This window comes from Oncorhynchus tshawytscha, linkage group LG01 (assembly GCF_018296145.1).
Source record: "Oncorhynchus tshawytscha isolate Ot180627B linkage group LG01, Otsh_v2.0, whole genome shotgun sequence".
Classification (NCBI taxonomy): domain Eukaryota; kingdom Metazoa; phylum Chordata; class Actinopteri; order Salmoniformes; family Salmonidae; genus Oncorhynchus; species Oncorhynchus tshawytscha.
The window spans coordinates 84,194,523-84,221,760 of record NC_056429.1 but is presented as its reverse complement, the minus strand read 5'-3'; the positions used below and the strand labels follow the sequence as shown (position 1 = coordinate 84,221,760).

The window sequence follows — 27,238 nt, the reverse complement described above, 5'->3', positions numbered from 1 at the left end:
TTATTTATATAGCCCTTCGTACATCAGCTGATATCTCAAAGTGCTGTACAGAAACCCAGCCTAAAACCCCAAACAGCAAGCAATGCAGGTGTAGAAGCACGGTGGCTAGGAAAAACTCCCTAGAAAGGCCAAAACCTAGGAAGAAACCTAGAGAGGAACCAGGCTATGTGGGGTGGCCAGTCCTCTTCTGGCTATGCCGGGTGGAGATTATAACAGAACATGGCCAAGATGTTCAAATGTTCATAAATGACCAGCATGGTCGTATAACAATAAGGCAGAACAGTTGAAACTGGAGCAGCAGCACGGTCAGATGGACTGTGGACAGCAAGGAGTCATCATGTCAGGTAGTCCTGGGGCATGGTCCTAGGGCTCAGGTCCTCCGAGAGAGAGAAAAAAAGAGAGAATTAGAGAGAGCATATGTGGGGTGGCCAGTCCTCTTCTGGCTGTGCCGGGTGGAGATTATAACAGAACATGGCCAAGATGTTCAAATGTTCATAAATGATCAGCATGTTCGAATAATAAGAAGGCAGAACAGTTGAAACTGGAGCAGCAGCACGGCCAGGTGGACTGGGGACAACAAGGAGTCATCATGTCAGGTAATCCTGGGGCATGGTCCTAGGGCTCAGGTCCTCCGAGAGAGAGAAGGAGAGAATTAGAGAACGCACACTTAGATTCACACAGGACACCGAATAGGACAGGAGAAGTACTCCAGATATAACAAACTGAGCCTAGCCCCCCGACACATAAACTACTGCAGCATAAATACTGGAGGCTGAGACTATGCCACTTTGTTTACATACTCATCTCATATGTATATACTGTACTCGATACCATCTACTGTATCTTGCCTATGCTGCTCTGTACCATCACTCATTCATATATCTTTATGTACATATTCTTTATCCCCTTACACTGTGTATAAGACAGTAGTTTTGGAATTGTTAGTTAGATTACTTGTTGGTTATTACTGCATTGTCGGAACTAGAAGCACAAGCATTTCGCTACACTCGCATTAACATCTGCTAACCATGTGTATGTGACAAATAAAATTTGATTTGATTTGATTTGGTGGTAAATAGACAGCTACGAAGAATATAGATGAAAACTCTCTTGGTAAATATTGTGGTCTACAGTTTATCACGAGCAAAACCTCAAGACTTCCTTACTATTAGATTCCGTTCACCAGCTGTTGTTTACAAATATATACAGACCGCCACCACTTGTCTTACCAGAGGCGGCTGTTCTATCTTGCCGATGCAGGGTAAACCCCGCCAGCTGTATTTTATTCATGTCATCGTTCAGCCACAACTCGGTGCAACATTAGACATTACAGTTTTTGATGTACAGATGGCACAGATACAATGATGAGGCCTCTTTCCATATCTATGCTATGGCCCTGTCCCCATCCTCACCATCACCATCAAGCCTGCTGTCCGGATTGACAGAGGTACAGCCTGGCGTTGCTACCCGACCACCTCGCACATCAAGTGGTGGAGTAGGATGAATCAACCTAACCTGCCTCATGGCGCTTACCTGTGTGAAGCTAGCCACAATAAGCATTAGCCACAATAATGGAATTTGCGGTTTTCATTCAAAATAATAGTTCCTCATTGAAACTGATCGGAACGGATACAAATAGTGGAATAATGTTATATTTGGACTAGATAATGCTAAACAAGGTTGGAATGTTGTATAAATAAATCCAATAATTAATTAATTTGACAAAAAACATTAAAAAAACACTTGAATTGGGGAGGATGGGCTCATGGCAATGGCTGGAGCAGAATCAATGCAATAGTATCAAATACATCAAACACGTGTTTGATGCCATTCAATTTGCTCCAGCCATTATTTTGAGCTGTCCTCCCCTCAGCAGCCTCCACTGCTGTGGATGTATTAGATAATTGCATTTGGGGCCTACATATATGCACTGTACAGCCTTACCTATGAAGTTTGCACTCATGAATTGGGCATCCGCCTACTACTCAGTGACACCCAAAGATTACAATTCCAAATTAAGTAAGCAAAGAGTTGAGAAGGTTGTATGGTGCATATATGTATTCCCCCATTGCAATTGTGCAGTCTAATACATTTAACTGTTTTTTTCATTGACAGTTCATTGTCAAATTAATAAATTATTGTATTTATTTGTAAGTTATATAACAACAGTCCAAACTTGTTTAGCATTATCTATTCCAAATATGGCATTATTAAACTATTTGTATCCGTTTGGATCCGTTTCAATGGGGGACTTTATTTTGAAGGCGAACAGCAAATTCCACTATTGTGGCCAATCACTCTGACTGCCACATCAGTCGCTCCTATCGCACATCTACTTCCTAGTCTCCGACAGCCAATCGCTTGGCCGTGATTCCAACAACGTAATTTACGGGGCTCATCAGGCTAGGTTGCATCGAGCCTGCATTACTGGGGTCCATAGAAATCTTGACAGTTTCACAGGTGAGAGAGACGTCGTGGGTTAAGCTGCTAGCTCCGGGGTTGTTTTACTTTCTCTTTCAGTTCACCGGTCCTACCATACGCTTCGAGTCTGGGGTTGCCACAGTCAAAAAACACGAACTCCAAGTCCTATCACCACGGCACCATGAGCAGAAAGAAAAAGGACTGGAAGACAGAGAAAGGTAAGAAGACTTATTTTGGGGTTGGGGACCATTACAATGAATCTGTACCATCATCTCTCTCCATGTCTCCCATGCCTTTACAGCTTGACCGTCTCACATAGACTATCTATCTGACAGTCCAGGATATCGGTGAGCACCGGCTGTTGATTATAAGGCACTTATTATAGGACTGGCTACATACACCAGCATCCCGACATATGCGAGCCCGCGAAGCCTACAGATGTTGCGCTAAGCAGGATGCGCCTGTGCCTCTGCCTGGTACCGAACCATATAAGACAAACGCACAATTACCACACCGCTGCTGTCATAACAGTAACCCACGTTTAGTTTACACACATATATACACACGGTGCGTTTGGGGACTTTAGCAAGGCAATACAGCAGCTACTCGAGGCTTGTCTAGTAGGCCGTGTATTTCTGCAAGTTCACCTGTTAGAATGAATGACAATGGCTCTCAAGAAAGAGCCCGGCTGATAGATAAATAGGTAGGTAGGTAGCTAAGTCTATCATGGCATGAAGGGGCTATTGTAAACAGTTAGCTTATGTGTAATATGAGCCCAATGTTTTGTCTATGATACTATTTTATTATTATGAATAACACATTATGCTACATAGATATAGAGAGGTAATAATAACTGTTATAGTTACAATGTTGTCGGGATTTATCATGGGCTTAAGTGTGTTTTATTTGTCTATTTTCTTCTAACCATTCTTAAACACTTTCCTCAGGTCCGGTAGATTAACATACTGCAGTGTATATATTTATTACTCTAATGTGATCCAGGCAAGATGTAGCCCACACACAACCCACTGCCCAGTAGGCTATTACAAAACAATCGTCATCTCTAAGAATTCTGTACCATTATAAAGTGTTAGGCCTAGTCACACCATTATAAAGTGTTAGGCCTAGTCACACCATTATAAAGTGTTAGGCCTAGTCACACCATTATAAAGTGTTAGGCCTAGTCACAGCATTATAAAGTGTTAGGCCTAGTCACACCATTATAAAGTGTTAGGCCTAGTCACACCATTATAAAGTGTTAGGCCCAGTCACACCATTATAAAGTGTTAGGCCTAGTCACAGCATTATAAAGTGTTAGGCCCAGTCACACCATTATAAAGTGTTAGGCCCAGTCACACCATTATAAAGTGTTAGGCCTAGTCACACCATTATAAAGTGTTAGGCCTAGTCACACCATTATAAAGTGTTAGGCCCAGTCACACCATTATAAAGTGTTAGGCCTAGTCACAGCATTATAAAGTGTTAGGCCCAGTCACACCATTATAAAGTGTTAGGCCCAGTCACACCATTATAAAGTGTTAGGCCCAGTCACACCATTATAAAGTGTTAGGCCCAGTCACACCATTATAAAGTGTTAGGCCTAGTCACACCATTATAAAGTGTTAGTCCTAGTCACACCATTATAAAGTGTTAGGCCTAGTCACACCATTATAAAGTGTTAGTCCTAGTCAAAGCATTATAAAGTGTTAGTCCTAGTCACACCATTATAAAGTGTTAGGCCTAGTCACACCATTATAAAGTGTTAGTCCTAGTCACACCATTATAAAGTGTTAGGCCTAGTCACACCATTATAAAGTGTTAGTCCTAGTCAAAGCATTATAAAGTGTTAGGCCTAGTCACACCATTATAAAGTGTTAGGCCTAGTCACACCATTATAAAGTGTTAGTCCTAGTCAAAGCATTATAAAGTGTTAGTCCTAGTCAAAGCATTATAAAGTGTTAGGCCTAGTCACACCATTATAAAGTGTTAGGCCTAGTCACACCATTATAAAGTGTTAGGCCTAGTCACACCATTATAAAGTGTTAGTCCTAGTCAAAGCATTATAAAGTGTTAGTCCTAGTCAAAGCATTATAAAGTGTTAGGCCTAGTCACAGATGCTGTCATTCTAGCTTACAATATGTTACTATAAGGCACTTTATGTTTACATTTTAGTCAATTAGCAAGCACTCTTATTCAGAGCGACTGACAGGAGGAACAAGTAGGATTTAGTGCTTTGCTCAAGTGGGGGCTCCCGAGTGGCGCAGTGGTCTAAGGCACTACAGTCCCTGGTTTGAATCTAGGCTGTATCACATCCTGCTGTGATTGGGAGTCCCATAGGGCAGTGCACAATTGGCCCAGCGTCGTCCAAGTCATTGAAAATAAGAATTTGTTCTTAACTGACTTGCCTAGTTAAATAAAGGTTACATTTAAAAATGAAAAAAGGGCACTTCTGCAGATTTTTCACATAGTCGGCTCAAAGATTTCGAATCAGCGACCTTTGGTTACTGGCCAAGTGCTGTTAACCGCTAGGCTACCTGCCGTCCACCAACTGTAATCAAGGTTCTCCCCTGCTCTGTTTTGTAAGTTTGCCGTATCATATGCACTCTTCACTGGCTGTTCACCTCCACACACAGTATAAACAGGGATGACAGGTAGAACAATCTCTGACGTAATCAAAGAGCTGAAATAACTCCCTTTTTTGTTAGTAATGAATAGTAATGCAGACCAGTTCTTTCAGTGTTCCCCCTCTCTCCTCAGTTCTCATCACATTGTATGTATAAGTTAAGTAGTTTGGTGAAAATGTGTTTGTGAGAGCGACAGACCTTTGTAGGGCTGTAAACCAAAGCGCACTATTGTGTTTAATGACCAGTTAACTTTTCCTCTCCTTTAGTCATTCATGTAGAAAAAACTACATCAGTCTGGGGAATGGAGGAAAATGTTTAACAGTTTTAACCATATGGGGGGTGGAGTGGCTTATGGAGTGGCTTATGGAGTGGCTTATATAGTGGCTTATATAGTGGCTTATGGAGTGGCATATATAGTGACTGTAATATTCTTAGCTCAGCCTCACCTGAAAATCATGTCACTTATTTCAAGTCTTACTTGAAAACTTTGTTTTACAAACACAACTTCCTGCATTATATTAATGAATTCACTTTAAAACATTTTTTTATATATATACATCACTGGCAGGTAGTATACTGCCATAAATACAGGAAAATACATGAAGTGCTGGTAACATGTAACAATGCTCTCAGACAAAAATTGCCCAGCAGAAATCTGGGAACCTAGCTTACCTCACCTCATCTTGCCTCAATCGCCAAACTCCTCTCTCTGGTGCTGTAACAATATTCTGAGCCTGGATGTCCAGACTGTCCTACTATGATATTCCACGCTAAGTCATTTGTTTGTGTGACAATTTTTTGTTTTTGTTACTTTGTTACTTAAATTTACATTTTTGTTCTAAAATGGACTATTATGTTCTAAAATGGAGTTGTTTGTTCAAAAATTGACTTATGTTCTAAAATTGAGTAGTTTGTTCTAAAATTTACTTATGTTCTAAAATGGAGTAGTTTGTTCTAAAATGGTCTATTTATTCTTCTCTTCAGACAGAGTGTTGAATATGTCATTGGAGGAGAGGCGTAAGGAGTACCGTCGGTCTGAATATGTACCTCTGGACCAAATCAACACCTGGAAGCAGTCTCAGAGTACAGAAGGTGAGAGATAGACTCAGAGGCCTTGTTCGAATTCTTCAGAAATCCTTCCTCCCTTCCTTCCTTCCTTCCTTCCTTCCTTCCTTCCTTCCTTCCTTCCTTCCTTCCTTCCTTCCTTCCTTCCTTCCTTCCTTCCTTCCTTCCTTACTTTCTTGAAGTAATCACAAGTCTGAATTGGTAGAGTATTGGTGAAAGTGACCTTACATCTATCCAATCACTAAAAAATATGTGCTTATCTCAAGGAAACACGGAAGGAAGGATGCATTTCTAAAATATTGGAACAGGTCCATAGATCCCCACCAGAGCCTGAGCCTATTGATGTGGAGACTGCTGACTAATAATCACACTAAGCGATGAATCTGAACAATGAATAAGCTAGTTCACCTGAAGAGACATTCAAAGGGAACAACTTTCCAATTTCAATCTTCAACTCTAGCCTTTAAATGATTGCTTTTACTTGTAACCTCATGACATAACAGCTTAATAACACTGTCATAAGATTGACATAACCCTTCAAGGCCACCATCTTACGCTTATGACAACCAGCAAAGAAACGTTGCCGCTCTGTGCAATGCACTCACATTAATAGTAACAGCGTCTGCTAAATGACTAACATGTAAATATCTCTTAGCCTCTGTGTCACACTGCGTTTTTTTTTTTGTGGCTTCCATAAATGTAAATGGCTGCATCATTTCCAACCTCCCATATATATATATTTGTAAATATATACAAAAGATATACAGTACCAGTCTAAAGTTTGGACACAACTACTCATTCAAGGGGTTTTCTTTATTTTTAATATTTTCTACATTGTAGAATAATAATAAAGTCATCAAAACTATGAAATAACACATATGTAATCATGTAGTAACCAAAAAAGTGTTAAACATATCAAAATATATCTTCTAAGTAGCCATCATTTGCCTTGATGACAGCTTTGCACACTCTTGGCATTCTCTCAAACAGCTTCACCTGGAATACTTTTCCAACAGTCTTGAAGGAGTTCCCACAAATGCTGAGCACTTGTTGACTGCTTTTCCTTCCTTCAATTGCGTTGAGGTTGGGTAATTGTGGAGGCCAGGTCATCTGATGCAGCACTCCATCACTCTCCTTCTTGGTCAAATAGCCCTTACACAGCCTGGAGGTGTGTTGAGACATTGTCCTGTTGAAAAACAAATGATAGTCCCACTAAGTGCAAACCAGATGGGATGGCGTATTGCTGCAGAATGCTTTGGTATCCATGCTAGTTAAGCCATGCTGGTTGGGTGCCTTGAATTCTAAATAAATCACTGACCATGTCACCAGCAAAGCACCCCCACACCATCACACCACCACCTCTATTCATCACTGTGGGAACCACACATGCGGAGATCATCCATTTATTACTCTGCATCTCACAAATACACGGCGTTTGGAACAAAAAATCGCAAATTTGGACTCATCAGACCAAAGGACAGATTTCCACTGGTCTAATCTCCATTACTCGTGTTTCTTGGCCCAATCAACTCTCATCTTCATATTGGTGTCCTTTTAGTAGTGTTTTTTTGTTGTTGCAGCAATTAGACCATGAAGGTCTGATTCACGCAGTCTCCTCTGAACAGTTGATGTTGAGATGTTTCTGTTACTTGAACTCTGTGAAGCACTTATTTGGGCTGCAATTTTAGAGGCTGGTAACTCTAATGAACTTATCCTCTGCAGTCCTCATGAGAGCCAGTTTCATCATAGCGCTTGATGGTTTTTGCGAGTGCACTTGAAGAAACTTTCAAAGTTCTTGAAATGTTCTTTATTGACTGACCTTCATCTCTTAAAGTAATGATGGACTGTCGTTTCTCTTTGCTTATTTGAGCTGTTCTTGCCATAATATGGACTTGGTCTTTTACTACATAGGGCTATCTTCTGTATACCACTACTACCTTGTCACTACACAACTGATTGGCTCAAACGCATTAAGAAAGAAATTCCACAAATTAACTTTTTACAAGGCACACACCTGCTAATTGAAATGCATTCCAGGAGACTACCTCATGAAGTTGGTTGAGAGAATTCCAAGAGTGTGCAAAGATGTCATCAATGCAAAGGGTGGCTACTTTGAAGAATCTCAAATCTGAAATATATTTTGATTTGTTTAATACTTTTTTTTGTTACTACGTGATTCCATTTGGGTTATTTCATAGTTTTAAAGTCTTCACTATTAGTCTGTATATGTATATAATAGCAAAAATAAAGAAAAACCTTGGAATTAGTAGGTGTGTCCAAACTTTTGACTGGTACTGTATATAAAAAAAAATATATACACTACCGTTCAAAAGTTTGGGGTCACTTAAAAATGTTTTTGTTTTTGAAAGAAAAGCACATTTTTCGTCCATTAAAATTACATCAAATTTATCAGAAATACAGTGTAGACATTGTTAATGTTGTAAATGACTATTGTAGCTGGAAACAGCAGATTTTTAAAACAAAGACATACAAAGACATTTCTAAGTGACCCCAAACTTTTGAACGGTAGTGTATGTTCCTTTATTTTCCCCTAACCCTACCACCCTCCCCTAATTGGAGTAAACTAATGGACAACAACACTTAGGCTTCTACTTCCAGTTTATACATACTATATACATTTTATGGACACAGCATATTTTACAATAGTTATCTTTTATTTGTTTTTAGTCCCATCCTTCAGCTACACTCAACCCCTCCCATCCATCAACCCTGTGATGTTTATTTAATGGGAAAAGACAACTGCCCTTCAAGGGAAGAGACAAGGACAGAGGAATCAATCCAAGCCTGTAATCTTTTCAGTTTGCCCAACTCGCTTATAAAGTTAGCATTGTCTTGGAAAATAAAATGTTATCGTCGAGTTGTCAATGCCTGTGATGATTAAAGTTTTTATATCAGATTGTACAATTCATCTCTTTACTAGACTACACTTTGACACAGACTAGTTTGGCCACATAATAACGGTAATAATAATATATTACATTTGTAAGGTGCTTTTCATTACATAGTAATCTCAAAAGTGCATAAAATAAAACATTTACTGTAGTAAAATTAATGAATACATAAATAGGATAATATAACAAAAAACTATCAAAGTCTAGGAGGGTAGGCCAGCCAGTACCTGTATAGATACATGTTATATACACACACACACACACACACACACACACACACACACACACACACACACACACACACACACACACACACACACACACACACACACACACACACACACACACACACACACACATACCCTGCAGGCATGTGGTACTGACTGTATTGTAGGAATCAATGTTAATTGCCCAGTCTTTATTTCCATTAGACCCATAAGATCCTGGTCAAATGTAGTGCACTATATTTGCAGTAGTGTGCCATTTTGGAACACATTCCTGATGTGATTATCATGATCTGATGCCTGACACTGAATTCACTGATGCCAGATGAATTGATTTAGTTGTGTGTGTGTGTGTGCCACAGTGATAAAAATGTGGAAGTATTATTTTGAAGCTGTTTTGGGGGGTTTTGTAGATTAGATCTGAAATGTTGGTTGGCATATTTAGCAGAACCACAGGTGGCTGTTGGCTCATAGTAATAGCTTAAATGAATGGAATGGTATTTGATGCCATTTCATTCACTCTATTCCAGCCATTATTATGAGCCGTCCTCCCCTCACCAGCCTCCTGTGAGCAGAACACTTTTGTGAATTTATGACTGCAGTACACATATGAATCTGCTTGAAGTTGGGGACTTTTTCTCATACTTTCAGTACATACCACTACCCCAGTTGTGTGTATCTTTGTATGGTGCATTCGGAAAGTATTCAGACCCCTTGACATTTCCACATTTTGTTACAGTATTTTTCTAAAATGTATTAAATAGTTTTTTCTCTCATCAATCTACACACAATAGCCCATAATGACATTTTAGCAAATGTATAAAAAAAACAGAAATCACATTTACACAAGTATTCAGACCCTTTACTCAGTACTTTGTTGAAGCACCTTTGGCAGCGATTACAGCCTTGAGTCTTTGGTATGATGCTACAAGCTTGGCACACCTGTATTTGGGGAGTTTCTCCCATTCTTCTCTGCAGATCCTCTCAAGTCCTGTCAGGTTGGATGGGGAGCATAGCTGCACAGCTATTTTCAGGTCTCCAGAGATGTTGATCAGGTTGAAGTCTGGCTGGGCCACTCAAGGATATTCAGAGACTTGTCCCGAAGCCACTCCTCCTTTGTCTTGGCTGTGTGCTTAGGGTCATTGTCCTATTGGAATTCTGAGGTCCTGAGTGCTCTGGAGCAGGTTTTCATCAAGGATCTCTCTGTACTTTACTCTGTTCATCTTTCGCTCGACCCTGACTCGTCTCCTAGTCCCTACCGCTGAAAAACATCCACACAGAATGATGCACCTTAGGGATGGAGCGAAGTTTCCTCCAGACGTGGCACTTGGCATTCAGGCCAAAGAGTTCAATCTTGGTTTCATCAGACCAGAGAATCTTGTGTCTCATGGTCTGAGAGTCTTTTATGTGCCTTTTACTGAGGAGTGGCTTCCGTCTGGCCACTCTACCATAAGCCTGATTGGTGGGGTGCTGCAGAGATGGTTGTCCTTCTGGAAGGTTCTCCCATCTCCACAGAGGAACTCTGGACCTCTGTCAGAGTGATCATCGGGTTCTCTGTCACCTCCCTGACAAAGACCCTTCTCACCCGATAGCTCAGTTTGGCCGGGAGGCCAGCTCTAGGAAGAGTCTTGGTGGTTCCAAACTTCTTCCATTTAAGAATGATGGAGGCCACCGTGTTCTTGGGGAACTTCAATGCTGCAGAAATGTTTTGGTACCATTCCCCAGATCTGTACCTCGACACAATTCTGTCTCGGAGCTCTATGGACAATTCCTTTTACCTCATGGCATGGTTTTTGCTCTGACATGCACTGTCAACTGTAGGACCTTGTATAGACAGGTGTGTGCCTTTCCAAATCATGTCCAATCAATTGAATTTACCACAGCTGGACTCCAATCAAGTCGTAGAAATATCTCAAGGATGATCATTGGAAACAGGATGCACCTGAGCTCAATTTCGAGTCTCATGGAAAAGGGTCTGAATACTTATGTAAAGAAGGTATTTCTGTTTTTTATTTTTAATACATTTGCAAACATTTTTAAAAACCTGTTTTCGCTTTGTCATTATGGGGTGTTGTGTGTAGATTGTAAGAAAAAAATTGTGTATTTAATCCATCTTAGAATAAGGCTGTAACGTCACAAAATGTGGAAAAAGGGAAAGGGTCTGAATACTTTCCGAATGCACTGTTTGTCTGTTAGTCTGTTAGTGTGTTTGTCTGTCTGGCTGTGTTTGTCTGTGTGTTTGTCTGTCTGGCTTGCTGGCAGGCTGTGTGTTTGTGCCTGTAAGTTTACTCTTTTAAACCCTCAATAATGCACTAGTCTATAGAACAACAATGATATGGCTCATTCCAGATGTACAGTATTCCACAAGGACAGTGACAAGAAGAACTAAGCTAAAAAAAAACGAGTAATCTGTCTTTATTTCTGGTCCTGTCTTTAAGAGTACCTGTATAGTGTAGCTAATGAACAAACCCCTGCTTTTGTTGTTTCTAGTGACAGAGGAAGAGGAAGGGAAGGACCTTCTGAGAGACAAAGTATCTCTCTACAAGGGTGACATCACCATCCTCGAGGTCGATGCCATAGTTAACGCAGGTACGATGCTTTGTTATTCATTTACATTGGTTTGATGCAGGAGTTTGTCAAACTATGGCAAAATACGTTTGCACTGCTTTAATGCTGATGTTTATGAAACAAGCCATGCCTATGGTGAACAGTTGTTTCACACTACAACCTCATGCCATGCAGTTTGTCTGTGTTTGCTAATGCTGATGTTTATGAAACAAGCCATGCCTATGGTGAACAGTTGTTTCACACTACAACCTCATGCCATGCAGTTTGTCTGTGTTTGTTAATTCTGGTAAGGTGCTTTTAAAATTGAGTTACACTGGTTTAATGTAGGAAGCTGTGAAACAAGCAAAACCATGTTTTTTCTGTGTCTGTTATTTCTGGTAAGGTGCTTTATAAATGAACTGTCAACAGTTCAGTGTGTGTGAAATCAGCAAAGCTGTGGTTTTTCTAACGTTTTTTCACGCTACAAACTTACAACATGCAGTCAGTGTGATTTATGAGTTTGCTGCCCTCTAGTGTTGGTGGGTGTAAAGTGCTGACTCTTGTTGGATTGATTGGTGGATTGTGGGTCGTAGAAACAAATATGGTGAATCATTGACTTTGAGCAGTTCTGTAGTAGTTCATTGTGGGGTGAGAGAAAACAACATCATTCCTATTTCAGGATTTGGCTGCTAAGACTTGCCTTGAGGGCCACACTTTTTGTGGGCCTGTGTGGGATACAGTGAATGATGTGAGCGTATGTTTTTAATGTAGAGGTAAGAGTAATGTGGTTACTAGTAGTCTGGTTAATTAACAGCCCGTTATCTGTAGAAGCTCGCTAATTGTGTGTGTGTGTGTGTGTGTGTTCTCTTACTGGTATTTTATTCTGACAGGTGGTTTGAGAGATTAGCAGAATAGTAAGTAGTTCACTTCCTTGTCTGTTGTTATTCACACCAACCTATGGCAGAGCGCCTGTGTTACTTACCATCTACTTACTGTATGGCAGAGAGCCAGAACACTATGAAACATTGTGCTAAATAGCAGAATAGGGACCCATGCATGTTTTGGTGATAGGATTCTGTTCCAATTATTGTTAGTTGTGAGGATGTTATTACTGTAGAGAGAGATTATGTTATTACTGTAGAGAGAGATTATATTATTACTGTAGAGAGAGATTGTGTTATTACTGTAGAGAAAGATTGTGTTATTACTGTAGAGAGAGATTGTGTTATTACTGTAGAGAGAGATTATGTTATTACTGTAGAGAGCGATTATGTTATTACTGTAGAGAGAGATTGTGTTATTACTGTAGAGAGAGATTATGTTATTACTGTAGAGAGAGATTGTGTTATTACTCTAGAGAGAGATTGTGTTATTACTGTAGAGAGAGATTATGTTATTACTGTAGAGAGAGATTGTGTTATTACTGTAGAGAGATTATGTTATGACTGTAGAGAGAGATTGTGTTATTACTGTAGAGAGAGATTATGTTATTACTGTAGAGAGAGATTGATAGATTTGATCTCAATGGTTATTACTGTCTCCTGTGTAACCAGCTGTTTTTATGCACATTAGTATCTTGGTACATAACCTCTATTGGAGCCAGCAGCATCTGTACTCACACTCAAAAGACCCAAATAACATAGGGGAAGTGTCGGTTTGCCTGTGTCTTTTATGTATGGATGCATACGGCCAGCTGGAATGTTTATTGTTCTATATCAGCCTAGAAAGCAGAAACATAATGCTTACACTGTAAGTGTTGCATCTAAAATATGTAGCCCCTTTCCTGCAGTCAAATGACCAAATCGCCCTCTAGTGGCCTCATGGGTTGAATGCTATAAATACTTTTTATAATTTCATAACTATTAAACATTATTTAAAAATGACCCACTAAAATCCAGTGAATTTATGTCGAATGGTTTTGTTATATTTCAGTCTTCTGTGACGTATATAAAGTGTAATATTGGGATGCAAACACAAAATGTTATATATTTTTTAAGTCCATAACCATGTGTGTGAGATGTATACTTTTGTTTCAAAGTAGATTTGTTTAAGACTACCAAGGAACAATTCCATCTGAACTCATACAAGTCTCTCTTGAGGCTAACCTGTGTAAACAAAGGCTAAAACATTATTTGGAATACAAACATGACTTTCTGGCTTTTCTAATTTCACTAACAATTAAAAAACTACAGGAGAACATTTCATGTCTGTGTGACATAGTGCTGTGTGCTCTGTGTGTATGCTCTGTGTGTATGCCCTGTGTGTGTAATGTCTGCACAGCAAACTCAAGGGTGTACATTTAACTCTGACAGTGTAAAATGTACACTATTTTCAGTGAACATATGAGTCCCACTGAACTGGTGTTAAAATAACACTTTTGAAAGTGTTAAAGATGTAACTATGTTGCAGTGATCCCTCTTTAACTCTTAACGTGTTCAAATGAACTTGATTGTGGTGTTTGCATAGCTCTACTGTAGAGTAATACGCAACACCTACAGTGTAAAACATAACACTTGATTTAGAGTAAACTGGACTCACTTTTCTTAATGCTGACGCTGTTACACTTTCTCAGTGTAGGAAACTAACACCTGTAGTGTTACAGTAAATCATTTTGAGGTGTTGACTTTAGGGATGAATGATCTATCGGTGAGCATATCGGAATCGGACGATATTAGCTGAAAATGCTAACATCGGTATTGGCCGATGTCTAGTTTAACGCCGATGTGCAAAACCGATGTCAAAGCTGACGTGCTTACGTATATAACGTAAGTAGATGACGTGCATACGTATATAACGTAAGTAGATGACGTGCATACCTATATAACGTAGGTAGATGATGTGCATACCTATATAACGTAGGTAGATGACGTGCATACCTATATAACGTAGGTAGATGACGTGCATACGTATATGACGTAGGTAGATGATGTGCATACCTATAACGTAGGTAGATGACGTGCATACCTATAACGTAAGTAGATGATGTGCATACCTATATAACGTAGGTAGATTACTTGCATACCTATATAACGTAGGTAGATGACGTGCATACCTATATAACGTAAGTAGATGACGTGCATACCTATATAACGTAAGTAGCTGACGTAATGACGCCTTGAACAATACAGCGCTACACAGAACAAAAGCAGAAAAATACTAAGCGCACACTTCCAACAACTAAACACGTTCAAGTTGAGCAGTCATTTGAAAGAGTAACAACATTTCATTTTGAGGTGTTGACTTTAGGGATGAATGATCTATCGGTGAGCATATCGGAATCGGACGATATTAGCTGAAAATGCTAACATCGGTATTGGCCGATGTCTAGTTTAACGCCGATGTGCAAAACCGATGTCAAAGCTGACGTGCATACGTATATAACGTAGGTAGATGACGTGCATACCTATATAACGTAGGTAGATTACGTGCATACCTATATAACGTAGGTAGATGAGGTGCATACCTATATAACGTAAGTAGATGACGTGCATACCTATATAACGTAAGTAGATGACGTGCATACGTATATAACGTAAGTAGATGACGTGCATACCTATATAAGGTAGGTAGATGACGTGCATACCTGTATAACGTAGGTAGATGACGTGCATACCTATATAACGTAAGTAGATGACGTGCATACCTATATAACGTAAGTAGATGACGTGCATACGTATATAACGTAAGTAGATGACGTGCATACGTATATAACGTAAGTAGATGACGTGCATACCTATATAACGTAGGTAGATGACGTGCATACCTATATAACGTAAGTAGATGACGTGCATACCTATAACGTAAGTAGCTGACGTAATGACGCCACGAACAATACAGCGCTACACAGAACAAAAGCAGAAAAATACTAAGCGCACACTTCCAACAACTAAACACGTTCAAGTTGAGCAGTCATTTGAAAGAGTAACAACATTTCAGCGAGACAGCTCAAAAGCGAAATCCATTAATGCCAAGATTATGGAATTCATTATGCTGCTTGCTATGGGCGTCACGACTGACATTTGGCCCAGCTATATCAGCCCCATGAGCATGCTGAGTCTGACAGCACAGTGGGTCGACAAGGATTTTGTACTGAGGAAAGCCGTATTCTTGCTCAAGAATGTGCTGCCATTTCAATGGCATTTGAGAACATGTTTGAAACTTTGGAACATGAAAACACTCCTAGCGCTATTTGAACAACTGATTGGAGAAATAAGCTCATCAACAGCGTCTGCAGCAGACGTGATACCCTCTGTCATGGCATTGAAACGCCTGTTCAACAAAACTGCAGACAGACCGTGGGGTTAAAACTTACAAAAGTACCCGAGGCTGTGAACAAAAAATTCGGTGGTATTCTCTCTGAGCCTGTTTACTGTGCTGCCACCATGCTCAGTGCTAAGTACAAGGACCACTACTTCGATGCAGAAAAGAAACAGGGTTTAAGTGAAATGTTACATACACAGCTGGACAAGATGGAAACGGACAGTGACAGTGCTCACTGAGGAAGAGGCCACGGACAGACAGAGCTGAAACTTCACTGCTTGACACGTATGATGAAATTCTGGTTGAGAATGAAACGACTGAACAAATAAACAACGAAACAGCACAGCAAGTAAGTGAAAGAAATAGGTTTTGATGATGTTTTACTGGTAATGGGGACATACATCTATGCCAACAAAATAACGTTTTGGTCAGTGTGGTGTGTGTGTAACCTCTATTTAACTAGGCAAGTAGGTTAAGAACAAATTATTATTTACAATGATGGCCTACCCCGGCCAAACCCAGACAACGCTCGGCCAATTGTGCACCGCGCTATGGGAATCCCAATCACGACCGGATGTAATACAGCCTGGATTCAAACCAGGGACTGAAGTGACGTCTCTTGCACTGAGATGCAGTGCCTTAGACCACTATGTGTGTGTGTGTTAACTATTTAACTGTACTAGAATGCTTAAAAGGCCGTTAAGGTTTTTAAATATTGGATATCGGTAAGGTTTGTTTTTGGCAAGTAAAATATCGGATATCGGTATCGGGCAAAAATGTCATATCCCTAGTTGATTTAACACTTTATGGTTTAAATCCTAATTTGCATTTTTCCCAGGGTGCCATTTTTCTTTTTGAGGAAATTCTAAAGTCAACACCCATGACTGTATTTGTTAGTGACAGAGACATGGTTATTGAAGTCTTTCATTTTAAGCCTGTGGCTTTCACCAAGTGAGTTTCTGGGCTAATTCTATAATTCAAATTAAACTCTGACAATACATTACATGTATCCTAAGACCTTACTTATTGGCCTAGTTGATGGCCTAGTTTTACTCCAACACAGTGGTGTTAGGAAACTCCAGGTTTACATACCACATCAGACCTGCAAGTCACATTATCCTGGCTTGCAAAGTGGTGTATCCAACAGTTTGCATTTTTATTCATGCGCAACCTGCATTCAGAATGACTGTCATAAAAAACACTACCTAAATAATTTAAACCAGAACAACCATTTCAATAATAGGGGCAATAAATCTAACTGATTGGATTCAAAAGTATGTTATTTATCTTTGTGTAACATAAGATTAACCAATTAATTAATGTACATGCAAAAACGCAGATATTAAAAACAATCCTAAAAAGTAATCTACCTGCATAGCATGCTGGGAAATATGATAGTGATAGGTGTAGTTTTGATGGGACTGTTTTACTCTCAATAACAATACCTGTGGTTATTAACACCAGCAATGGGGTTATTTTAGTGTTCATGAGTGTTCATTCATTTCACTCTGACAGAATTAATTTGACTTCTGAATCCACACAGAAAAATCTAAACTGGTGTGTGTGTGTGTGTAACATAGTGCTGCTTTCCACAGATCCTCCTCAGCTTTTATCAGGACTTCAGGGTGATTTAAATCTCCTATTACAGTTAAATTATTAGGATCATTGAGTTTCTAATTCTTCCTTAATTATGTTTAGACAGAGGTCGGACAGCAGGTGCTCAATATGTCACCTGGGGTGGTGAGCTGTCGGGAGAGAGAGAGAGCAGGGCAGGAAGGGGCTGTGTGTATCTGTTTGTGGAGTTGGAGGGTGGACATTAATGGACTAGCTCCCTGTCTGATCAGGCAGATGGCACTATGTAACCTGCTGTTAAGAGTAGTGTCTACATGGAGGGGGGCAAATGTCTACCACCACCATACTGGATATCTGGGCACAGCCCCCAATCCTATCCTACCTCCCTGCCAGCTACAGTATGTCCTTGTTTTTCATTTTTTTCCCCCCTTTTCGCTTTGCCATCGTCATTAATCAGGATCCGTTCACTTTTCTGTTTCATCCCTCCTCTAAGTTCCTGGACTTTCATTCCTAGCCCAGTCAGTGACTCATCTTGTTAAAGCTGTCTACAAACACTGAAGCCTTGATTAAACTGAGATTAAACTGGCTGCTGCTTTAATGCTGAGTCCAGGAATGAGAGGCTTTTATAGTGTGTGTGTGTGCGTGTGCGTGTGTGTGTGCATTGCGAAGAAAGAGTGTGTGTGTGGAGTCAAATAAGATCTGCTGCTTGAGTAAAGTGAGATCCAGGAGTGGTAAGCTTATATAGCAGCCAGACCTCCCCGTACAGGGACTGGTGGTAGTCTCTTATAGCAGCCAGACCTCCCCATACAGGGACTGGTGGTCGTCTCTTATAGCAGCCAGACCCCTCCATACAGGGACTGGTGGTAGTCTCTTATAGCAGCCAGACCCCCATATAGGGACTGGTGGTAGTCTCTTATAGCAGCCAGACCTCCCCTTACAGGGACTGGTGGTAGTCTCTATAGCAGCCAGACCTCCCATACAGGGACTGGTGGTAGTCTCTATAGCAGCCAGACCCCCGTACAGGGACCAGTGGTAGACTCTTATAGCAGCCAGACCCCCCGTATAGGGACTGGTGGTAGTCTCTTATAGCAGCCACACCCCCCACCACACAGGGACTGGTGGTGGTCTCTTACAGCAGACAGACCTCCCCGTTCAGGGACTGGTGGGAGTCTCTTATAGCAGCCAGACTTCCCGTGTAGAGACTTGAGGTAGTCTCTTATAGCAGCCAGACTTTCAGTGTAGAGACTGGAGGTAGTCTCTTATAGCAGCCAGACTTCCCGTGTAGAGACTGGAGGTAGTCTCTTATAGCAGCCAGACTTCCCGTGTAGAGACTGGAGGTAGTCTCTTACAGCAGCCAGACTTCCCGTGTAGAGACTGGAGGTAGTCTCTTACAGCAGCCAGACTTCCCTGTGTAGAGACTGGAGGTAGTCTCTTATAGCAGCCAGACCTCCCATACAGGGACCAGTGATAGACTCTTATAGCAGCCAGACCCCCCGTACAGGGACTGGTGGTAGTCTCTTACAGCAGACAGACCTCCCTGTTCAGGGACTGGTGGTAGTCTCTTATAGCAGCCAGACTTCCCGTGTAGAGACTGGAGGTAGTCTCTTACAGCAGCCAGACTTCCCGTGTAGAGACTGGAGGTAGTCTATTATAGCAGCCAGACTTCCCGTGTAGAGACTGGAGGTAGTCTCTTATAGCAGCCAGACTTCCCGTGTAGAGACTGGAGGTAGTCTCTTATAGCAGCCAGACTTCCCGTATAGAGACTGGAGGTAGTCTCTTATAGCAGCCAGGCTTCCCGTATAGAGACTGGAGGTAGTCTATTATAGCAGCCAGACTTCCCGTATAGAGACTGGAGGTAGTCTCTTATAGCAGCCAGACTTCCTGTGTAGAGACTGGAGGTAGTCTCTTATAGCAGCCAGACTTCCCGTGTAGAGACTGGAGGTAGTCTCTTATAGCAGCCAGACTTCCCGTGTAGAGACTGGAGGTAGTCTCTTATAGCAGCCAGACCTCCCCTACAGAGACTCAAGGTAGTCTCTTATAGCAGCCAGACCTCCCCTACAGAGACTCGAGGTAGTCTCTTATAGCAGCCAGACCTCCCGTACAGAGACTGGTTTTTCAACCATGCTGCCATTTTGTTTATTTTACCATTCATTTTGCATTCAACACACCATCACACAATGTACTGCTAAGTAGTTCATTAAATGCAGTGAGAGATGAGAGTTGGGATGAGGCTTGATTTGTCTCAGCTATTGATCCGCAGGGTGTGACTGACTGTGTTTGTGTGTGTGTTTCTGTTCCTCTGTGTCTCTGTGTGTGTGTGTCTGTGTTTCTCATAGACCAGTGTACATAATTCTGTTATTAGCGAGTAACGACCAGGAATGGCCCAGGCGTGCTTTGAAAAACAGGTGGAGCTGCTGTATGTCTTAATCTCACTGAGATTCGATACATCTATTGGGTAATTTCACTGATTGTTAATCCGATGCATTTAGAAGGATTATCTGCAGTAATCTTAGTTGGATTAAGTGTCTAGCTGCCAGGAAAGAAAAAGAAAAACAGTGCAGATGACTTTGTGACTTCGTTCTGCATTTCAGGGGTCCCCATATCGCACACTAATCCCTATGGGCCCTGGTCAAAAGTAGTGCACTATATAGGGACTAGGGTACCACTTGGGACAGTACCAGGATGATGGCATGAGGCTCAGTCAGGATTTACTGCTAATCCTTGTTATTTTCTTTTTAAAACACAATTTAATGTTCAATCATTTCCCTCCCCCTCACTGTCCGTCTGTCACAAGGAAGAAATAGAGTACCATCTCAACTAAACTTCTAAACTTCATTGCTACTCTACTGAACAGAATGAGGCCATAAAGATACCTGAGCAAGTGTGATTTGCGTGTGTGCATGTGTGCCTACGACTGTGTCGTGTGCGTGCGTGTATGTGTGTGCTTATGACTGTGTGGTGTGTGAAGGGGGAAAAAGTGTATTATAATGATGACTGGTGTAATTATAGGTGAAGAGGTTGATTCAGGATCCATTACCAGTCATTTAAGCAATAAGGCACGAGGGGGTGTGGTATATGACCATTATAAGGGCTGTTCTTATGCGCGACACAACGCGGAGTGCCTGGACACATGCCTTAGCCGTGGTATATACCACAAACCCCCGAGGGGCCTTATTGCTATTATAAACTGGTTACCAACGTAATTAGAACAGTAAAAATACATGTTTTGTCAAACCCATGGTATACGGTCTGATATAACACAGCTTTCAGCCAATCAGCATTCAGGGCTGGAACCACCCAGTTTATAAAAACCTTTATCCTCCCATCCCTCTATTCTTGCATGTGTCTGTATTCGATTGGCAATTTACTGTGTAAGGCATCTGCTTATGAGGCCAATCAAACATTCGAGAGGGTCTCAGCTAAGACGAGCGCTAGCCCAGCAGAACTGGGTTCACATACTATTTGACATCTTTCAAGTACATTTGTTTATTCTGACTGGAGTAGTACGTGGGTGAGGTATTGCTTTTGTGACAATTCTATTGGTTCCATACTTCCATTGCACCAGGCAAGCTCAATCAAGCCCAGATCAAGTATTTTAAAATAATTTTGAATAGTATTTGAACCCATGTCTGGAGTGCCCGCCACAGAGGTTATGGTTATTGGTATGCTGTGGTATGCAGCGAAGCCATTCACATTCATATCCACATAGCAGGTATTAGAGATTTGATTAGAGTATTAGTGAGGTATAATACAACCATCCACAGTCTGAATCTGTCTGTTTGTGGTGTGCAGGATGGTTCAAACAGTAGCCTACACTTTGTTTTATGATTGTGGTTGTTTTAAAGTCGTTTTTTCCCAGACTGCACTACACATTTCCAATTGAGACAATAAAGTGAATGATTGATTGAAAAGACAATGTTTCAAAGAAACCTGTAGGCTAACTTGTATGGAATTGGTATAGGCATCTATAAAACAATATTTTTTCATTGAACAATATCGTTGGAAGGACCTTTTTAGTCTTTGTTATCATTATTTGAATTAATTAAACTATGTTTGTTAGTGAAATCCTGAGTCGTTTCACACAGTGGAAATTAAATTTCCACATACAGGTATAGGATCTTAATTTGATCACCCTGCAATGCAGGACATTTAAAACGTTTAGTGTATTTGAGGTTTAAAATGGCTTCTGAAGTTTTTAATTTCAGACTTGATTTTCCCTTACGAAAAATGTATCAACCCATAACAAAATGTCAATTTATTATAATCCACAAAATATTTCAAATGTCCTGTTGCTGCAGGACTTTTTTCCTGCTGTAGCAAACTGGCTCAAATTAAGATCCTACATCTGTAGCAATTAATTCTGTAGCACTGTGTGTGTGTGTGTCTCCCATAGCGTCAGCTCGGTTCTTAGCAGGCAAAATTAGTTTTCAAATCACTTTCTGGATGACCAGTTATTGTTTAATTGAAAAAATTGTGTTGTCACCTTCGTTAATTGTTCTAGTAACTGACAACAGTGGTAATAGGCGTTGAAATGTAAATTGCTCTCTGCTTCTGCTGTTATTATTATTCCCACAAGGGTTCCACTAGAATGAAAAAAATCCATAAAAAAAAGAAAAAAAGTTGGGAATGGAATGGATTTACAAAGTACGTGTTCATTTTTGTATAGCTTTATGGTGATGAGGGCTCTTTTAGTGACAGTTGTTTTGCTAATGGAGGCCTACTTTCTGACAGGGCACTGTGTGCGCGTGGTTGTGGGTGCGTGCGTGTGTGCGCACTGTGTAGCATTGGCTAATGGTGTTTAATGTTCAAAGCACATTACATGTCTCCCTGAGTCACCCAGTCTTAATGGAGGAAATAGAGGCTACTTCCCAAATGGGACCCTATTCCCTATTTAGTGCACTACTTTTGACAGGAGACCATAGGGCCCTGGTCAAAAGGTAGTACTCTACATAGCGAATAGAGTGCTGTTTGAAACACAGCCAGAGAACTTCTATACTAATCTGAAGATGGCATCACTGACTTCTGTACTTGGCAGAGAGGAGATGCAGAGTGAAAAAAGGACATTTAGAATATTCTCAGCTTTCTGAGTGCTCTGCCTCTTGTCTGTAGACAAACTCCTAGAAAGAAAAGAGGCTTATTGAATGATTATTGGCTTCCACTCCGTCATGGTTAATCATTATGTAATAACTTTTGAAAGTGTGATATGTAGCCTAATGTTTAAAAGGAGTAGAGTTTGATATATCCTCGCTATGTGAATAAACAAAACATTTTCTTACAGTGATTCTTAGACTCCAGTGCTGTATGGCTCAGACCCTTCCCTATTTTTGCAGGAGGTGAATGGGCTCTAGCCTGGTTGGATACAGCTTACATGAGTCATTTCATATGAAACCAGGACAAACATTTGGGGGATTTTCACCAAATGTAATCCATCGAATGGCCCTTTAGAGGAAGGATTGTTGACGCATATTTGACATTTCATCAAAGTAATTCATCAAAGTTGGTATATTTATGACATTTTGGCCTTACCCAGGCTCCATAAAGTTTAATCTGTGGATGGTACAAAGCAAAAATTGGTGTCATATGAAGCTTTACAGCTTGCTCTGTAGTAAGAGTAGTATTTTCATTTCCAAAACATAATATACTCTACGGCAGGGATGGATAAGTTATCATGACAGGCCTAGTTGCTTGCTGTTCTGCGTATGCACATTCTAACCCCACTCCCCCCACACACACATTGCTAGCAAAACATTTTAGTGGCCCCATTTAGTGACAGTGGAGTTTTCAAGTTAATTAGAGTATGCCATGTGGTGTAGAGAAAATATTTTTTTAAAGCAAGTTTGCTGCAATTATACACCTTTTACCATGGGGCGGAGAGAAGATTTTGCAATTTGATCTCCTCGTGGAGTGCATTGTAATCGGCCATGATCGGTGTCCAAAAATGCAGATTACCAATTTGTTATGAAAACTTGAAATTGTCCCTAATTAATCGGCCATTCCGATTACCTCTAATATATATATATATATATTTTGGAATGGCCGATTAACTAGGGCTGATTTCAAGTTTTCATAACAATCGGTAATCAGAATTTTTCTTTGACACCAAAGTATGTTCATCTCTAGGAGACAGAACCCGTCTCTTTCCTGAGCGGTATGACGGCTGTGTGGTCACATGGTGTTTATACTCGTGTGCTATTATTTGTACAGATGAACGTGGTATCTACAGGCGTTTGGAAATTGCTCCCAAGGATGATGAACCTGACTTGTGGGAGGTCTACAATTTGTTTTCTGAGGTCTTGGCTGATTTCTTTTGATTTTCCCATGATGTCAAGCAAAAAGGCACAGAGTTTGAAGGTAGGCCTTGAAATACATCCACAGGTACACCTCCAATTGACTCATGATGTCAATTAGCCTATCAGAAGCTTCTAAAGCCATGACATCATTTTCTGGAATTTTCCCAGCTGTTTAATCGTTCAGTCAACTTAGTGTATGTAAACTTCTGACCCACAGGAATTGTGAATTATAAGTGAAATAATCTGTCTGTAAACAATTGTTGGAAAAATGACTTGTGTCATGCACAAAGTAGATGTCCTAACTAGAGGTCGACTGATTAATCGGAATGGCCAATTAATTATGGTCGATTTTCAAGTTTTCATAACAATCGGAAATCTGTATTTTTGGATGCCGATTTTGCCGATTTTTATTTATTATTATTATTATTTTTATTATATATATTTTTTACACCTTTATTTAACTAGGCAAGTCAGTTAAGAACACATCTTATTTTCAATGACGGCCTAGGAACGGTGGGTTAACTGCCTTGTTCAGGGGCAGAACGACAGATTTTTACCTTGTCAGCTCAGGGATTCCAAATCAAATCAAATTTTATTTGTCACCTACACATGGTCAGCAGATGTTAATGCGAGTGTAGCGAAATGCTTGTGCTTCGAGTTCCGACAATGCAGTAATAACCATGAGTAATCTAACCTAACAATTTCACAATAGCTACCTTATACAGACAAGTGTAAAGTGATGAAGAATATCTACATAAAGATATATGAATGAGTGATGGTACAGAACGACATAAACAAGATGCAGTAGATGGTATCGAGTACAGTATATACATATGAGATGAGTAACATAGGGTATGTAAACATTATATTAAGTGGCATTGTTTAAAGTGGCTAGTGATACATTTTTTACATGTATGGCAGCAGCCACTCAATGTTAGTGGTGGCTGTTTAACAGCTGATGGCCTTCAGATAGAAGCTGTTTTCAGTCTCTCGGTCCCTGCTTTGATGCACTAGGGGTTTTGTATGTTTATGGGGTTGGCACCAGTCTAGGGTTTGTTGTATGTCTATGGTTGCCTAGATTGGTTCTCAATTAGAGGCAGCTGTTTATCGTTGTCTCTGATTGGGAACCATATTTAGGCAGCCATATGCTTTGGGTATTTTGTGGGTGATTGTTTCCTGTGTCAGTGCCACACAGGACTGTTTCGTTTATATTCACTTTGTTATTTTGTATTCTAATAACACATGGACACTTACCACACTGCGTATTGGTCCGATCCTTGCTACTCCTCTTCAGACGAAGAGGACGAAATCCGTTACAGCTGTCTGTGTGGGTGGACCAATTCAGTTTGTCCGTGATGTGTACGCCGAGAAACTTAACACTTTCTACCTTACTCCACTACTGTCCCGTCGATGTGGATAGGGGGGGGTGCTCCCTCTGCTGTTTCCTGAAGTCCACAATCATCTCCTTTGTTTTGTTGACATTGAGTGTGAGGTTATTTTCCTGACATCACACTCCGAGGGCCCTCACCTCCTCCCTGTAGGCCGTCTCGTCGTTGTTGGTAATCAAGCCTACCACTGTAGTGTCGTCTGCAAACTTGATGATTGTGTTGGAGGCGTGCATTGCCAAGCAGTCGTGGGTGAACAGGGAGTACAGGAGAGGGCTCAAAACGCACCCTTGTGGGGCCCCAGTGTTGTGGGGTGGAGATGTTGTTACCTACCCTCACCACCTGGGAGCGGCCAGTCAGGAAGTCCAGTACCCAGTTGCACAGGGCGGGGTCGAGACCCAGGGTCTCAAGCTCGATGACGAGTTTGGAGGGTACTATGGTGTTAAATGCTGAGCTGTAGTCGGTGAACAGCATGGGTTAGGGCAGTGTGGTTGCGATTGAATCATCTGTGGACCTATTGGGGCGGTAGTCAAATTGGAGTGGGTCTAGGGTGTCATGTAGGGTGGAGGTGATATGGTCCTTGCCTAGTCTCTCAAAGCACTTCATGATGACGGAAGTGAGTGCTACGGGGCAATAGTAGTTTATCTCAGTTACCTTAGCTTTCTCGGGAACAGGAACAATGGTGACCCTCTTGAAGCATGTGGGAACAGCAGACTGGGATAAGGATTGATTGAATATATCCGTAAACACACCAGCCAGCTGGTCTGCGCATGCTCTGAGGACGTGGCGTGGGATGCCGTCTGGGCCTGCAGCCTTGCGAGGGTTAACACGTTTAAATGTTTTAGTCACATCGGCTGCAGTGAAGGAGAATCCGCAGGTTTTGGTAGCGGGCCGTGTCAGTGGCACTGTATTGTCCTCAAAGCAAGCAAAGAAGTTGTTTAGTGGGAGCAAGATATCCTGGTCCCCGACGGGGCTGATTTTCTTTTTGTAATCTGTGATTGGCTGTAGACCCTGCCACATACCTCTTGTGTCTGAGCCGTTGAATTGCGACTCTACTTTGCTTCTATACTGACGCTTAACTTGTTTGATTTCATTGCGGAGGGAATAGCTACACTGTATTTGGTCATGTTTCCAGTAACATTGCCCTGGTTAAAAGCAGTGGTTTGCGCTTTCAGTTTCGCGCGAGTGCTGTCATCAATTCATGGTTTCTGGTTGGGGAATGTTTTAATAGTTGCTGTGTGTACGACATCGCCAATGCACTTGCTAATGAACTCGCTCACCGAATCAGCGTATTCGTCAACGTTATTTTTTGACGCAATGCGGGCCATATCCCAATCCACGTGATCGAAGCAATCTTGAAGCGTGCAATCAGATTGGTCGGACCAGCGTTGAACAGACCTGAGAGCGGGCGCTTCCTGTTTTAGTTTCTGTCTATAGGCTGGAAGCAACAAAATGCAGTCGTGGTCAGCTTTTCCAAAAGGAGGGCGGGGCCTTATATGCGTTGCGGAAGTTAGAATAACAATGATTCAGGGTATGCTGATAGAATTTAGGGAGTCTTGTTTTCAGATTAGCCTTGTTAAAATCCCCAGCTACAATGAATGCAGCCTTAGGATATGTGGTTTCCAGTTTACATAGAGTAAAATAAAGTTTGTTCAGGGCCATCGATGTGTCTGCTTGGAGGGGAATATATGCGGCTTTGATTATAATAGAAGAGAATTCTCTTGGTAGATAATGCGGTCGACATTTGATTGTGAGGAATTCTAAGTCAGGTTAACAGAAGGACTTGAGTTCTTGTGTGTTATGATCACACCACGTCTCGTTAATCATAAGGCATACCCCCCCCCGCCCCTCTTCTTACCAGAAAGATGATTGTTTCTGTCGGCGCGATGCGTGAAGAAACCAGCTGGCTGTACCGACTCCGATAGCATGTCTCGAGTG

At 41.1% G+C, this 27,238-nt stretch overlaps 1 protein-coding gene across 1 annotated transcript in view; it reads left to right on the top strand.

Annotated features, from left to right (window-relative positions):
- The first annotated feature begins 2,373 nt into the window (after positions 1-2,373).
- The window catches only part of macrod2 (mono-ADP ribosylhydrolase 2), a 1,261,723-nt gene continuing 1,236,858 nt past the window's right edge, over positions 2,374-27,238 (top strand). Inside the window, exons 1-3 of the mRNA XM_042326660.1 lie at positions 2,374-2,639; positions 6,030-6,137; positions 11,737-11,835. Of these exons, the coding sequence (XP_042182594.1) occupies positions 2,603-2,639; positions 6,030-6,137; positions 11,737-11,835 (244 nt within the window). The 5' untranslated portion in view covers positions 2,374-2,602. The remainder of the gene's footprint in view (positions 2,640-6,029; positions 6,138-11,736; positions 11,836-27,238) is intronic.